The sequence below is a fragment of the Dermacentor silvarum genome, chromosome 11, assembly GCF_013339745.2.
Source record: "Dermacentor silvarum isolate Dsil-2018 chromosome 11, BIME_Dsil_1.4, whole genome shotgun sequence".
NCBI lineage: Eukaryota > Metazoa > Arthropoda > Arachnida > Ixodida > Ixodidae > Dermacentor > Dermacentor silvarum.
Window position 1 is genome coordinate 116,513,333 of NC_051164.1, and position 15,431 is coordinate 116,528,763.

A 15,431-nucleotide genomic window follows, 5' to 3' on the forward strand; every position below is an offset into this window, starting at 1 on the left:
TCTCCTCCACGCTTGCACTTTCCTCTCTGCTTTTCACAATCCTTATGGGTCAGTAGCAACTCCAGTAGAAAACCTGACACAGTCAAATGTATCTCTAGCAAGTAATTTGTGCGTGGGCTTATATCTCCACATCTACACATAACCGGGTGATGGTTCATTTCGCCTCCAGGGCCAACTGCCTAAAAGGCAATGGGCCAGGAAAATCTTTTGGGCCCACAGGCCATGCTTGAAACAATTTGGGCCGGGCACGGACATGCCGCACCTTGCACCTCATGTTCACACCGGGCCCAGGCCAGAAAAAAAAAAAAAAAAAAAAAAAAAAAAAAAAAAACGCCTGTTCAGTACTCTACTGCCAAATGAGACTGGAAGCCCCTCATCGCCTACTGCATTTCGTTCAAAGGTCAGGAGCTGATATGGGAAAGGGGAGAGCCCCCCCCCCTAACACAGGCCCAACGTCTTTCTAACAAAAGAGAGACATTACCACAATTTGCCACTGAGCAGCAATTTTATTTGTTTTGTCAAGGATGAAACTATGCGACTAGAAAATTTGTTTCTGGAGAGGGAAAGCGAGGAGCTTATTTCTATAATATTCTTACATTGATTGTAAGTCACTATTTGCCATTATGGTTCGGCGGTGATTCAGCGACCACCAAGAAACATACCTTTTTGGACCAGAGCCACAACGATTTGGTTATGCGGGTCAATACAACAGCCACAGATACCACTTCACAAATTTCCTTGCCACAGTATGAACATCCAGAATCCAGATGCAGCTTTAAAAGAGGCCGTAAAAAGAGGCCGTAAAAAGGGGCCATGATATGATAATCGAACTATTCTCAGTTTATCATTGTAACAGAGTAAAAGGGCCAATATCGTTACACACACACAAGAATAAAGTAAAATACTAAGCTCTGTGCATACTTTCTAGCCCGAAATTTCAATCTCAAATAGCTGCCTTTAAGCCCCTACCCACTGGCTGCATGCAACTACAACTTTGGCATGGATTGTGCGACATCAGAAAATGCATGTGTCAACGCTGTGTCACCTGCTCCTAAACAGTCTAAAACCACATCAGACAAGTTCCGTATGCTCTGGCCACCCAATGATGCACAAGAACTTCGGCGCTAGATTGTGCCCGCAATTCTTTCACTTGCACAAAAAGAGCAGCACAAACTAATGAACGCCTGTGGAAACTGGCATAGGCTGACCACTGAGACGCACATGCTTTGAAACGATGCATGGCGACCATGACGTATTTCAAGCTCCTGCAACCGCTTGTGGTGCTTGCAGCACTAAAAAGCAGTGCCTTTGAGATCGTCTTTATTTACTCTGAAAAAGCCGTTGCTGGAGGTGTGATTTCATTTCACCACTAATTTGTGTTGCCATACTGCTGTTCAAACTTCAAAAACATTTTCTACCGCACCGAATACGCTGAAATTTTGCCACCTTGCTGTGGGACGCATATGGTTTAACATGCACAATTTGAGCTCAAGAATTTCGGTGTCATGGTTCCTTTAAATAACCTTGCCCTCAGCAGCAGCAGATGGGAACCACAGCCCCTGGCGGCAGTGCACTCACACGGATCCGGCGAAGGCCACGTCAAACCAGAAGGCCAGCCCATGCAGCTCTCCCGACTGCATCAGGCTGAACTGCAGGGGTACCTCGATGCAGTGCAGGTCACTCTCAGTAGCACGCTCAAAGTCTACAGTGTGCCGCAGGGACTTGGCCAGGCAGATGCGTACATCAAACGTGTCCTGCATCCAATGGTACCTCTGAATCACAGCTCCCTCCAAAAGCCATACAATACAAGCACTAGTGATAAAATGCAATTACTATACCATAGAAGCTCATTGATACAATCTCATTTCGTACGATTTCCCAGCACTAAGATTTACAATCAAGAACACAAAAAATCACCCAATACAGTTACCCAATACAACACAATCTGAAAACTGTGATCGTATAAAACGTTTTCTGGCTGCTAGATCCCATGTGAAATAGAAAAGGTGCGAGGTACACACAATCGAGAGTAATAGGCGCCCGCCACAACAGCTTCTCCACAGTACGGACCTACCCATGTCACATGAAAATGACAGCAGGTACTCAGTTTGTTCTTCCGGTACCAGCAAATCTCCTTGTGGGTCATCGCATGTTGCATTCACAGCTATTGCTGCCAACCCTACTGATCTTTACCTATCTGTTCGACAGCATGAGTGACATTGTGCCATTGGAAAGGTACTGCACATTTTGAAAGGGATGCGGAAGGCGAATACAAAGTCGACATGGACTGTTAAAATACCATTCCAGAAACCTTGCAGCACTTGTTTCGTGCCAAGATTTTGTTTGAGAAAATTGCGACTGAAAGGTCTGCATACCTAGAGCGAAATTCAAAACACCCGCCCGCGAGGGAGGCCGGTTACTGCCGTCGGTAAGTAAAACGGCGCCCAACAGACGGGCTACGGTTATTTGGGCAAAACGCAAACACGCGGCCATGGAAAAACCGAGACAAGACAGCATTGGCTAAACCACTGCAGCTGCTCTTGGTCATTTGGTATGGACAGTTCGGGAATACCACGACATCGCATGGAAGTGGCATTCCCTGCTACTTTGAGTTTGTGAGAGTTTCGCGAGCTAGCCAAACCAGCACAGCACTACGCGATAATGGAACTACTCAAGCACAAAAGTGCAGGTGGTGCAGAGTGGAGAAAACGAAATATTTCGACCGCCCGCGTCATTGTCAAGGGTAACGTCAATGAGTTCTTTTTTCTGCAAGTCACATACAGCTTTAGAAGTAGCATTTCCTTTCGTCTTATAAGGCAATACAGTGATATTTTTATAACCAGTGTCAGAATTATGATGAGGAATGCCCCTGTCATCGCGCTAGTACTTGAATGTCCCGTGGGAGCCTCTAAATCATGTCCAGCATGTATTTAAATTTCTCTATTACTTAAGCTTATTACTTACCGGAGGTAACATCACGACGCTCAGAAAAAAAATCACGACCAAGACGGAGTGCATGATTGGATTAATCCATAGAATCTCCAACAAGAGGAGCGGTCTAAAGGAGGACAATCTCCTACGGCTATTCCACGCATTCTTAATGAGTTACATAATTTACGCGGCTGCAATGCACAAGTGGTACTCTTCTGAAAAGCACAAGCTGGACACGCTCATCCGTAAAATCATCAAAAAAGTGATAGGAGTACCAATCAACGCCAGCACGGACCGCCTTCTTCAACTAGGTGTACAATATACACTCGATGAAATCATCGAAGCTCAGGAAACGGCTCAAGTATCACGACTCTCTAGCACCCCTGCGGGGAGGGAGGTTCTCGCGGTCTTAGGAATCGGCTACACTGTAGCGATGGAACGCACATTTGAAATGTCAGATTACCTACGGGACAACATTAAAATTGTTCCTTTTCCCAAAAACGTGCATCCACAACACAATGCGAGCAGGCGCAAAGCTAGGGCTGTGGCATTGCTGCGGAGGATAAAAGCCTCGCCTCACACGGTCACTTTCGTTGACGCGGCCCAGTACGAGCACACATCGGACTTCGTCGCAACGGTAAACAATCAAGACGAACACGTCACTTGTGCGGCCTTCATCAGAGACAGCACCCCGGCTAGGGCAGAGCAGGCTGCGATCGCTCTTGCACTTCTCAACGATGAGAGAGCCGAAATATTTACTGACTCGAGGGCGGCAGTTCGGGCATTTGCCTCTGGTGCCATCGCCAAGGAAGCTCATCGAATTCTCAAAGGCAAAGTCATCCAGCCACATACAATCACGTGGTTCCCGGCCCATCTCGACTCCCTCCGCAGCCTAAATGACATCGCACACGTCCAAGCGTGTGAACTAACCCTCTGCGCTGATGCCACTGCAAGTCGAGGCTCCGTCGATTCTAGGCTCGTCGAGTTCCGTGACACTCTCTCCACCTTCAACGAGGTTACCAAACACTACTACCTTGGTAGAAGACTATACCCTCTCCCACACGGGACACTAACCAGACCTCAAGCTGTCACACTACGCATGTTTAGATGGGATCATATCCCAACCTGAATTTATTTCACTACATCAATCCAGACCGCTTTAGTCCAGACTGCCCTAGCTGCGGACAATGTAGTACTTTGGACCACATGCTCTGGGATGCCCCTCATTACAGAGGGGCCTGCATCGATGCACTGCAGAGGAGTGGAGCTCTGCTTTTCGGAGCTCCGACCAGTCACGCCAATTTTGGGCTGTCCAGAGAGCCCACGATGCGGCGCTGGAGCTTGGTCTCTCCGTCCCAACAGGGGTGCGGCCCGCGGCTTCGTCGCCTCCCTGAGAGGGGGCAACGGAGCTTCTCACGACCTTCATTAAAGTTCTTTGTCTGTCTGTCTGTCTATTACTTAAGCTCTGTCCGCAATAATAAAAGCCAACAGGTGCAATGATGGCGACGCTACATCAAGCAGGCACACGTCGTCTTCCTCCTCTTCAGTGTAGTCACACTGTGGCGGCTGTTCCGTATCAATATTCACACCGGAGACGTTCTCGAGCCCTAATCTATCACTTTAGGTTGACTTAACATTTGCACCGTCCTCCCTGCTGCAAGCAGCGCATAGTGAGCGTCACGTTTCACTCTGGTGGCATCGTATTCCAGTGTCGCCCACTAGCTCGATTTCATTTCAGTTTCCGGTCACCATCTTAAAACGCTATGCAAGCAATAGGAGAACCACGAAGCGCTTCTACGGCCACTGGAGACCCACCAGCTCGATGCACATTGGCGCCTCTTGCCGCAAAAATTCTCGCCGGGTGAGCACGTCAAAACTTCCAGCCAGACAGACGGCAGCTCATGATGTGTGGTGTTAACGCCGCAAAGGCCAGATGTGACCAAAGAGCACCATGACACGTGATGATGTGTTGTCAATGAATTATGACTGAAGAGGAATATGAAGTGCTAACTGTAGGTGTTACATGGCAGTAAATAGGCCTAAACGTTTGTCACTGTAGATGTCGTTAAATACAGTGGAATCTCGATGATACGATCACAGCTAATACGAATTTCCGGATGATACGAATTTTGCTGTGGTCCCGGCCGAGCCCCAATACTTTGCAACATGCTAGAGCACAGTTGTTACGAATCGATTTTCGACCCGCATCGGATGATACGAATAAATGCCGCCCCACCGACGGCCGCGAAAGAGAACAGCGCGCAGTCACGTGCTTTCTCCCTTTCTCTTTTGGTGCAGGGGCGCGGAGGCGGCGCCGGACAGCGCGGAGGCCGCGACTGGGCGCGAAGAGTTAGAAGCGGTGGCGCTTTTGTTGCTTTTGTGGTTTTAAGCGTGGCCGCCACAGCGAGCGAAGGTTCGTGCGGTCTATCGCTTCAACGGAAACTGAGCGGCGTAAGCACAGCGCACACAAAAGTCAGAGCCGTGTGGAGATCGCTTTCAAGATATGGTGCGCGCGCGACAACGCCGACAGCCGGCGCAGGCGCAAAGTACAAGAACGCATTTGTTGCCTTCCCGCTTTGCTCCTTTCGCGTGGGAGATTGCGTCACCAGTTACCCTTACGCCTGGTTGCAAGATACGCATTTGGTGCCGCAGCACAGCGCCACCCCCCCTCCCTCCCTCCCATACGCGTCACGTTTGCTCTCCACTGTGCGTTCGCTCTTCGTGAAGATGTGCGTCCCCCGCGCGCTTTCACTCACACATACGGCGCACGGCGATGATTTTATTGCCCTTTGACTCATGCTCCAAGTCTCATGCTCCTCCTCTGCATCGCCCTCGTTGATTTCCTCTTTCATCGGTGGGCGCACCTCGTTGAGAAGTGCGCTCGCTACCACACTTCTCGGCGAGATTTTCCCGCGAAAGCCGCATTATAACCGGTATTTCGTCTCACGCAGCTGCACTGTAAGCGGTATGCGTATACATGGGAGGGTAAACGGGAGTCGGAAAAGGCTGCGTTGTAGCCAGTTCTGCACTATAAACGGTTACGTTACAAGTGGTAATAATTAATTATGGGGTTTTACATGCCAAAACCACGATCTCATCATGAGGCACGCCATAGTGGGGGACTCCGGAAATTTGGACCACCTGGGGTTCTTTAACGTGCACCTAAATCTAAGTACACGGGTGTTTTCGTATTTCGCCATCATCGAAATGCGGCTGCCGTGGCCGGGATTCGATCCCGCGACCTCGTGCTCAGTCTATACTGTAAATGCTTTTTACGGGCATGTGTCTGAGTGAGTTCACCTCTGACTCTTTAATTTAGCTAGTTTTAATTGCGTTTCGATGATGCGAATTTCGGCTATACGAATATTTTTTGTGACCCCGTGAGATTCGTATCATCGAGATTCCGCTGTATATAGCTACCAAAATAATGACAATGACTAGTGTGCGCTATGGCAAGTAGAATTTTATAAAGAATACACGATGCACTAAAACATCAGTGACAGTAGCAATAGTACTCCCAAGAGGGCCCTTAAAGGCAAGGGCTGATAGGCACGTGCTACAGATATCCTGGCAAAACGATTTTAAGGATGCTTGTTTCGGCTAAAAAGTTTAAAAACTGTTTCCAAGTCAAAAAGTGGTTCACTGCTCAGAAAAAAATGTTGGGTGCTGAGTCATGTGCGCACGATTTGCAGAATGGAAGAACTTATATGTGCGATGTCCTCTGAGCTACTATAGCAGCACATTGGAGAAGAAGATGGATAACTGTATTTCCACACTATGGAGTGTTATGGTCTCACAGAAGTACTAACCAACACGGGTTCGAGCTTAGCGAGCCACAGGGCTGTGTCAGGAGTCGCCTCCAGCACCGCTGCGCGCGAGCTCAGGCCGCAAGGGGGCTATCGAGCAATGCACGCAAGAACACAGTACAGTAAAATCTCATTACAAGAGACACTCTGTTACAAGAGACATTTAAAAATGGTTTCGTTGGTTTTCCTATGTTCGCCATGTTGACAACATCACATACAAGAGACATGGTTACAAAAAACACTCGGTTACTAAGGACAATGTTTTTAGGTCCCTAGAGTAAATTCTTTCAGTCAAGCTCACGCAACGCGGCCAATGTCGTACCAACCGGTATGCACTGCAATTTTCATTCCCTTGCCTCGATTTTGTTCCGTTCTGCAGCCGGCTGTTATTCCTCGCATGGTTGCAACTACAAATTGCACTGAATTTTCTGTGATTATGCTTTTATAATCGCTGTCGCGCTCCCACACCGACTCTGCAACAGAGTACCATTCGGTTGGATTTCCGTCACAGCATCTGCGGTGCTGGTCGCTTTGCATGCCGGTAGTTGGATTCCAGAGCCATTGCCATGTTTCCATGAGACAGCTCTGTTTGCATCAAAGATCTGTTTAAACATGCTTTGATGCTGATGTATAATAAAGTTGTCTAGTGTGACGCCTCAGTGTTTTTAGAATTTTTGGTTACAAGAGACATGTTTCCCGGGTCCCTTGAGTGTCTCTTCTAACAAGGTTTTACTGCATTGCCCCGAGTTGACGGAAACCATTTATTGTCTCCAGTGGCACCCAACACTGTACAAACGCCCGGTCCCGGGACGGTAGGGAACCAAAGCGGTCCCGCACTAAGGGCGAAAACGCAGACAGGGGCACCGATTAACCCTTTTCGTGGAGCAGTTTTATCTAGAGGAACGAGATGGCACTATGCGGCGCGCCAAAAGTTGCTTCAATGCGCACGAATACGAAACCATTACTGCTTCTGCTGCCCTGCTACTGTGTGATCAGCTGTTGGAAATGCAACTGGATATTCGCTAATGCACTGCGCCCAATTCATGCTACAAAATGGGCAACAATAAAGGGAGGACAAGTGCGGTAGTTAGTTGCAAAAACAGTGATTCGCATATAAGGAACGAAATCAACCTGTGTCACCGCTGCTACATAAAGACCTGCCTGTGTTGTCGTCCCTTTGCAATACACGGCTTTCCATGAGGATAAAAAAAGATAATTTATCCCCCAGTACTGTATAGCTAACGTCCAAAGAAAAGACTTCAACTCTGGAACGTCGGTACTTACGAGTGAGTACCGCTCGTAACAAAAGGAAGTAGTGCCACTTACTGGCATAGTAAGCTTCTCGCACGCAAATTTATGCCCACCCTATCGCCACGTATCAATAATAGTGAATGGGCGCACACTTCAATTATTGTGGCGAAGCATGAGCGATGGCGACTACACCAACAAGACATGAATGTTTGAAGCTGAACGTTTCGCGACAGTCCACAGAGTAAGCGAGGGACTAGCGATATGTCTACAAGCTACTGAAAAGTACAGAACATTTACATTCCAAGCTTTGTGCGCAGCAATAACAAATCTATCGCAGCAGAGCACACCCACAAGCAATTAGGCTGAAAATAAACAATTAGATAGTGATCGCACCGTGGAACGGAGGAACTTTACTGAGTCAGAAAGATGACACGCCACTGCTTCAAAATGTTTGCCAAATGAAGAAAGAATAGCACACTGATCCTGAAAATTCATAAGCCGAAAGTTTGGACAGCTTGGAATACATTTCTAGCCCCACTTTTAGTACAAGCACCGTAAACACTGCTCGCACCGTTTGGATAAGGCGTAATGATCTCTGAAAGCACTTACATGTTCTCTAAAGCTGTGGCCAAAGCTTCGTGTCGTCCACACAGTCACTGTCTATGATATGCATGAGAATGGAGGTTTGCTGTACCGCACCGGCGTCACGTGCTTGCATTGTTAACACGGAGGCAACGGGGTTAGCAAGCAATGGACGCATGGACGCAAAAACAAACAAGGCAGCGCCCACGGGAGCGCCGAGAAAAAGGTCAATAGCACGTCACTGCAAGAGGCCCGGCGGCTATGCTGCTTGCTCTATTGATAACCAATCAGCCAACTCGCGAGGGCTAGGGCAATCTCCTTCAGCTTGGGCCTTCAGCAAGTGCGGCTCAGTGTGGTATGACCTCGCGCAAGCGCTAGGCACCACTTCGGCTTAGCGTCAGGAAAGGATCAGCACAAAGAACACGCTCCCTGCACGGGCAAAGGTACCGTGCGCAACTCCAGTCCGAGCCACAAAGGTGTCGGTGGACGAGACGAAAGCATGGACGTACCCAGTACTGGTACCGAAGAGCCACGCTCAGCCGTCAGCAGCTGAATGCGGCCGGGTCGCGGCGTCAGCATCCTGCCCCCACCGAAAACCGTCGCAAATGGAGCGCCACCGCTGAAACCGGTTGCGGGTGGGAACGGCGGGAAGGCGTATAGCAACAGCAGAACAGGTGGAGCAGCCCGTGCAATGACACCAACGCATTCCTCAATCCCCAGAACATTTACAACATGTCTGAGGATTACTTCCAGTCAGGAGGTAAGAGTGAGTACTGTAAGTGTGTCCTATTCTTAATCTACAAACAAGCACTTCCTTGTACCGTGCTGTTCTCTTGGTTATTAGGTTGCCTAATTTTGGTTTAACCATGTGCAATTTATTTGATTCTTGAGTATCACATTGTCCTTGCCAATGCTTCCTCAGCTTAAAGCACCGAAGACTTTAGGCCTCTGACAGGGATACGGATATATTTGCATCTGTGTCGCTAAAAGTTATTGACATAGTGTTTTCGTCAGCAGCTACATTCCCTTTTATACGTCTGAGGCCAGGTACCCAGCATAAGACAATCACTTGATTGCACATACTATACGCAGAGCACAACAAGCTGTACAGTTAATTAAAAATGCAGTTCTCATGTTTTTGTAAACTAATTAGGACTCTGCCTACACTCAATGAGTCCGAGCACACAATACCCTTGGTAAAATTCATTAGCGTTATACAGTGTAGACCGCTTATAACATAAGTCGCGGGAGCTGTAAAAATCCGCGCTATAAGCAGTACCGTGTTATCACCAAAGCATGCTTTTTTCGGCTTTTGCTTATGCCAAACAGGCAACCCACTTTTCAAACACAATTTACTACATATTCCACCCACACACACATGCAACACAATTGCAACACAGCACAGAAACCAAGTTCCCCTGACAAGTGCGGCATCAGCAGAAGAACGCTGTTATTTTCGTCTGGAGACTGGTCTCCACGCGCACGCCCACACTCCCACTCCTGAAAAAAAAAAAAAAAAAAGAAAAGGAGTGCACCGCGGTTTTCCGCTGCACTACGCGCACCCTGCTTGGGCGCTACTATCTATTGACCCTTTTCGCGGCGATCCCGTGGGCGCTGCCATATTTGATCACGTGGTGACGCGTCCATTGCTTGCCTCAACTGCCTCCGTTGCCTGCTTGTTTATAATGGAAGTGTATGACGCCGGCGCGGCTTAGAAAACCTGTTTTCTACGAAGATATCGAAGATGGTGACTAGGTGGACGACGCGAAGCTTTGATCACAGCTTCGGAGAACATGCAAAAGCGCTTTCGGAGCCGATTAAGCTATGTCCAAAGGGCGCAATCAGCGTATAGGGTGCTTGTTCTAAAAGCGGGGCTAAATATGTATTCCAAGCTATCCAAGCGTTCCGATTATGAATTCAGTCAGAATTAGTGTGTTTTGCTCTTTGTTCTTTATTCGGCAAATATTTTGAAGCAGTGGCTGTTAAGTTCCTCGATGCGGCCACTATGATTATTTTCTGCCTAATCACTCGCGGGTGTGCTCAGTTCCGATAAGATTTGTTCTTGGTGCGCACAAGGCTTTAAATGTAGCTGTTTTGTACATTGTAATACCTTGTAGCAAATATATATTACAGCTAGTACCTCGCTTACTCTTGTGGACCGTCACGAAACATTCAGCTTCGACCATTCGGGCGCCATAGGTGTAGTCCGTCATTTATTGTGCGTATACAGTGCGCATATATTCAAGTGTGCGTCGATTCACTTATTCTTGATACGTCGGCGATAGAGTGGGCGTAAGTTTTCCTGCCATTTGGGACAGATGTGTATAGATAATACACGCGAAACTTACTATGACAGGAAGCGGCGCTACTCCTACTGTCATTGTTTAACAAGTGGTACTCACTCTTGCCGACGTTCTGGATCTGAGGCCCTTTCTTTGAAGGTTAGCGATACAAGGCTGGCGGATGAGCATATTTCTGTATCCTCGAGGAAAGCCGTACATCACGAAGTGCCATACATTACGAAGTGCCGGTAACACGTTCGGACAGTTGCACCAGCGGTCCGCGAATTTGGCCACACAGATTCATTCTATTCCATAACACGCCAGTCACTATTTTTGCAGCCAACTACTGCACACTTCTTCAATCCACATGATTCAGTCTAGCATGATTGAAGCACAGTGTGCTAGCGAAAACGCAGTTACATTTCCGACAGCTGATCGCACAGAAGCAAGGTGGAAGCGGTAATGGTTTCATATTCGTGTGCGGTCGCTGAGGAGAGGTATGGCGCGCTGCCGTGAGCGCCATCTTGCTTCTCTAAAACAAACTGCTCCACGAAAAGGGTCAATATAGTTATAGTTCACTCTTGACACTGCTATAGTGATGAAAACACGCGCCCTCCTTCCTCCAAAGTCTCCCGCCCTTCTCCCTTTTGTTTCGCTTTTCGCCGCTGGTCTCCACGCGCACGCCCAGGCTCCCACTCCTCAAAAAAAAAAAAAAAAAAAAAGAAAAAAGAAAAAAAATACTGTATGCTCTATGCTGCTGTCTGCTGCATGTGCGAGTGAAAGCGCACTAGGGATGCGTGCTTTCACAGAGAGCGAATGTATGGCGGATGGCAAACGCGACGACTCTCGTCGTGCGGAAGGCCGTGGGGGGATGGGAGGGAGTGAAGGGAGGCGACGTTTAGCTGCGGCACTCGATGTGTATCTTGCAACCGGGCCCAAGGGGAACTGGCGACTCTATCTCCTACACAAATGGAGGAAAGCGCGAAGGCAGCACGGGAGGGAGGAGGCGCGGCTTTGTCTGCAAGCCACTGCGTACTTTGCGCAGCCGAAGGCTGTCGCGCGAACCGTATCTTGAAAGCGATCACTACATGGCTCTGACCTTTGTATGCGCTGTGCTTTTGCCGCTCAGTTTCCGTTGAAGCGATAGACCAGACGAAACTTCGGTTGCTGCTCCTGCCACGTTTGCTCACGCCTGTGTTCGTACAGTGCTTGGCTGCGGTCGTCGAGTGCGATCTATTCATGTTTACCTGTGTGCGCTGACACCATGCTTGTTAATTCAGTTAGTATGCGGATGTGGCCAAGTTTATGCAGGCGATAAAACTACTATCCTTACTCTGTATACTCTACTAGTAAATTTGCTTCGCCTTTCGGGGGAAACTGCCACTTTTTCTTTCGCTTTTCGCCACTGGTCTCCATGCGCGCCCGCACTCCCACTCTTCCACGTTTGCGTGCCCGGCAACCGTGCGGCCTGTGCTCAACGCCTCCTGGAAAAGGCCGTTCTCTGTGTGCCGATTGCTACGTACGCAATAAACAGTCCGCCTATACATTGAGTTCTATGGGAGATATATCGGTGGTAAAAAAAAAAAGACGCTATAACCGGTCCTGAGCTAAAAGCGGTTACATTATAAGTAGTCTGCACTGTATATTTAACAGCCGTGAGTATTGTGTATGCTTACGGTTTAAAAATGCTTGAAATAAAAGTAATCCACCCGATATTAAAAACAACCATCCAAGCGCTGGATAAGCCACAACAGTAGAAGAATTGGAAGCATAGCATCTGTATAGAATTCTGTGCATTCCCTTTACGTTTGAGAAAATGTGAGCGCATTTGGGCCTCAGGTAACACCTTTGATATTTCTACGAAGGAGGTGTCGGATTCGATGGTCTGCCATTCCCAAGGCAGGGATAGGCGTGAGCCATCACAGGGTTTCGAGGACTTAACTTTCTTATTCCTTGACGTATGTTGATGAAAATTCCCAAAGATATCGAAAATGTCTTCCTAGTGCTCCCATTCAGAGCAATATCTAAAGAATAATTTCTTCAGATGAACTTTTCCCCTTTGAATTTCTGGGCACTCTGGGAAGCTTAAAAATTCATGATGATGTATAGTGTTTAATGGCGCAAGCGCCAGGTATGGCCAAAGAGCGCCAGGCCAGTATTCATGAGTTGACAATGGAGCAATCACTTGCAAAAGAAGCTTAAAAATTACAATGGAAGGCCTGTTGAATATTGACTGTACAGCTAAATGTGTGGTGTGCTGAATGTTGTGACATTTTTGAAGTTTTTTTTTTCTTTCTTCGAAACACAAAATTTGTGGATTGTCATTTTTTACGGTACCTTCACATCAGGCACACATTTAGTGTGAACAAACAGCCACATCATAAATTTAGAAAAAGTCAAGCTAAGAAAGCGAGGATGTCACGACCAGCACATTTGTAGTCTTTGGTACACTGTCATGAGCCACAAAATGAAGAAAGAAAGAAGAAGAAAAAGCAGAAGAAGAGAACAAGAAGACAGGTGGAGTCGATGACAGAAATAAAGAAAGAAGAAGTTAGAAAATAAGAGCGTCTCAATTAAAAGGAATACAACATGAAAGCAAAAGAAGAAGCGCAAAAGTGCACGTGCAGCTACGTGGCCAATGAGAGAAGGGACACGTAGCCGAAGAGAGCAGCCCAGCTACGCTCTGGAACGCAGGCAGGCAGAAGGAGCTGGAGGCCGAACAGGACGGGTGAATCGCGGAGACGGCGGCAACCCAATGGAAGCTGTGCTTCAGCTGCGCGGCCACGACCCGCGAGCTGAGCGAACGCCCCATCGGAAGCCGCAGCTACGGGCTGACGGCGCTGCTTCCCGGATTCCCTGCGGCTACAATCCGCAGGCTTGCGGAGTTGACCGGGTGCTCCAGGCGCGCAGGTCACCCCACCATCCTGACCTCCTGACCAGCTCAACCGAGGGCCGAACGTCGGAATCAGCGACGCCGACTCTACGACGCATCAGCGGGCCCAACAACGTGTTGCCGGAAGCAGCGACGACGACGTGACGTGGCCACGTCAAGGGACTTCATGTAAATATTTTGAACTGTTTAATACGTCGTGTGTTAGGACTTAAGATAGTATTTGTAATTAACCAGTTTTGTATATAGTTCGTTGTATGTTAGGGTTTAGATATTAGTTTGATAACGCGTGTTTTCTTAATATTGTTACGTGTGGAAGGACACAAACGAAAGAGGCTATTTACAGGCTATTTACACAGAAGCCAGACAGCCAGGCCCACAATCGCTCGCACCAAGAGCACAGACACACTTCGTCGTCTTTCGCGCGGCGGCTCGTCTCTTCAACATCTTTCGATGTTATCGTAATACTACCCCCCCGGCGGCAAAAGCGCCGTCACGGTGCTGTTAAATATCCAAGGTGCTTGGAGAGGTGTAGGGTTTGAGCCGGGCGACGTGGACAATATCACTGGTGGTCACAGCGGAGGACGTAGTGGGCGTGGCTAGAACGATTTCGTAGGTGACATCGGTCACTTGGCGGAGCACGCGATATGGGCCTGTGTAACAGGAGAGCAGTTTTTCACAAAGGCCAACTTTACGCGATGGTGACCAAAGCAACACGAGGGTGCCGGGCGCAAAATGCACATCACGGTGACGGAGGTCGTAGCGTTGTTTCTGTTTTTCTTGAGACACTTGCAGACGAGCACGCGCAAGTTGGCGAGCATGGTCAGCACGGGCGATTGCATCACAGGCATAATCGCTAGTTGAAGCTGTGGGGAACGGGAGCACAGTGTCTAGTGGTAGCGTCGGTTCTCGGCCATACAATAGGTAAAACGGGGAAAAGCCAGCAGTTTCGAGACGGGAAGAGTTGTATGCAAAGGTAATGTAAGGTAGAGCGAGGTCCCAGTCACGGTGGTCGGCGGAAACGTACTTCGATAGCATGTCTGTAAGCGTGCGGTTCAAACGCTCAGTGAGGCCGTTCATTTGTGGGTGGTAGGAGGTGGTAATTTTGTGCTGTATTGAGCAGGCACGCATGATGTCGTCAATGACTTTGGACAAGAACGTACGGCCACGGTCGGTGAGCATTTGACGCGGAGCACCATGCATCAAAATGATATCGTGGAGGAGGAAGTCCGCGACATCAGTAGCGCAACTGGTCGGAAGAGCGCGTGTTACGGCGTAGCGGGTCGCGTAGTCCGCAGCGACGGCTATCCACTTGTTTCCTGATGTAGATTCCGGAAAGGGGCCGAGAAGGTCTAAGCCAACACGATGAAAGGGCTCGGCAGGGATGTCGAGTGGCTGCAGGTAACCAGCGCGGAGCTGGGAAGGCTTCTTGCGTCGTTGGCAAAGTTCACAAGCAGCGACGTAACGCCGTACGGAACGGGCAAGGCCCGGCCAGAAAAAACGGCGACGTACTCGGTCATAGGTTCCAGAGACGCCGAGGTGTCCTGCCGTTGGGGCGTCGTGAAGCTCTTCTAGAACGGTTGAGCGGAGGTGTTTAGGGACTACAAGTAGGAACTCGGAGCCGTCCGGATGAAGGTTACGACGGTATAGAGTACCGTCGCGGAGTACGAAGAGGCATAGAGTAGTATC

At 48.7% G+C, this 15,431-nt stretch overlaps 1 protein-coding gene across 8 annotated transcripts in view; it reads right to left on the reverse strand.

Moving 5' to 3' along the window:
* The window catches only part of LOC119433033 (histone-arginine methyltransferase CARMER), a 145,085-nt gene that overhangs the window by 50,683 nt on the left and 78,971 nt on the right, over window positions 1–15,431 (reverse strand). For all 8 annotated transcript variants that reach the window (XM_049658447.1, XM_049658450.1, XM_049658452.1 and 5 more), the window contains one exon: window positions 1,579–1,754. In XM_049658447.1, coding sequence (XP_049514404.1) covers window positions 1,579–1,754 — 176 coding nt within the window. The remainder of the gene's footprint in view (window positions 1–1,578; window positions 1,755–15,431) is intronic.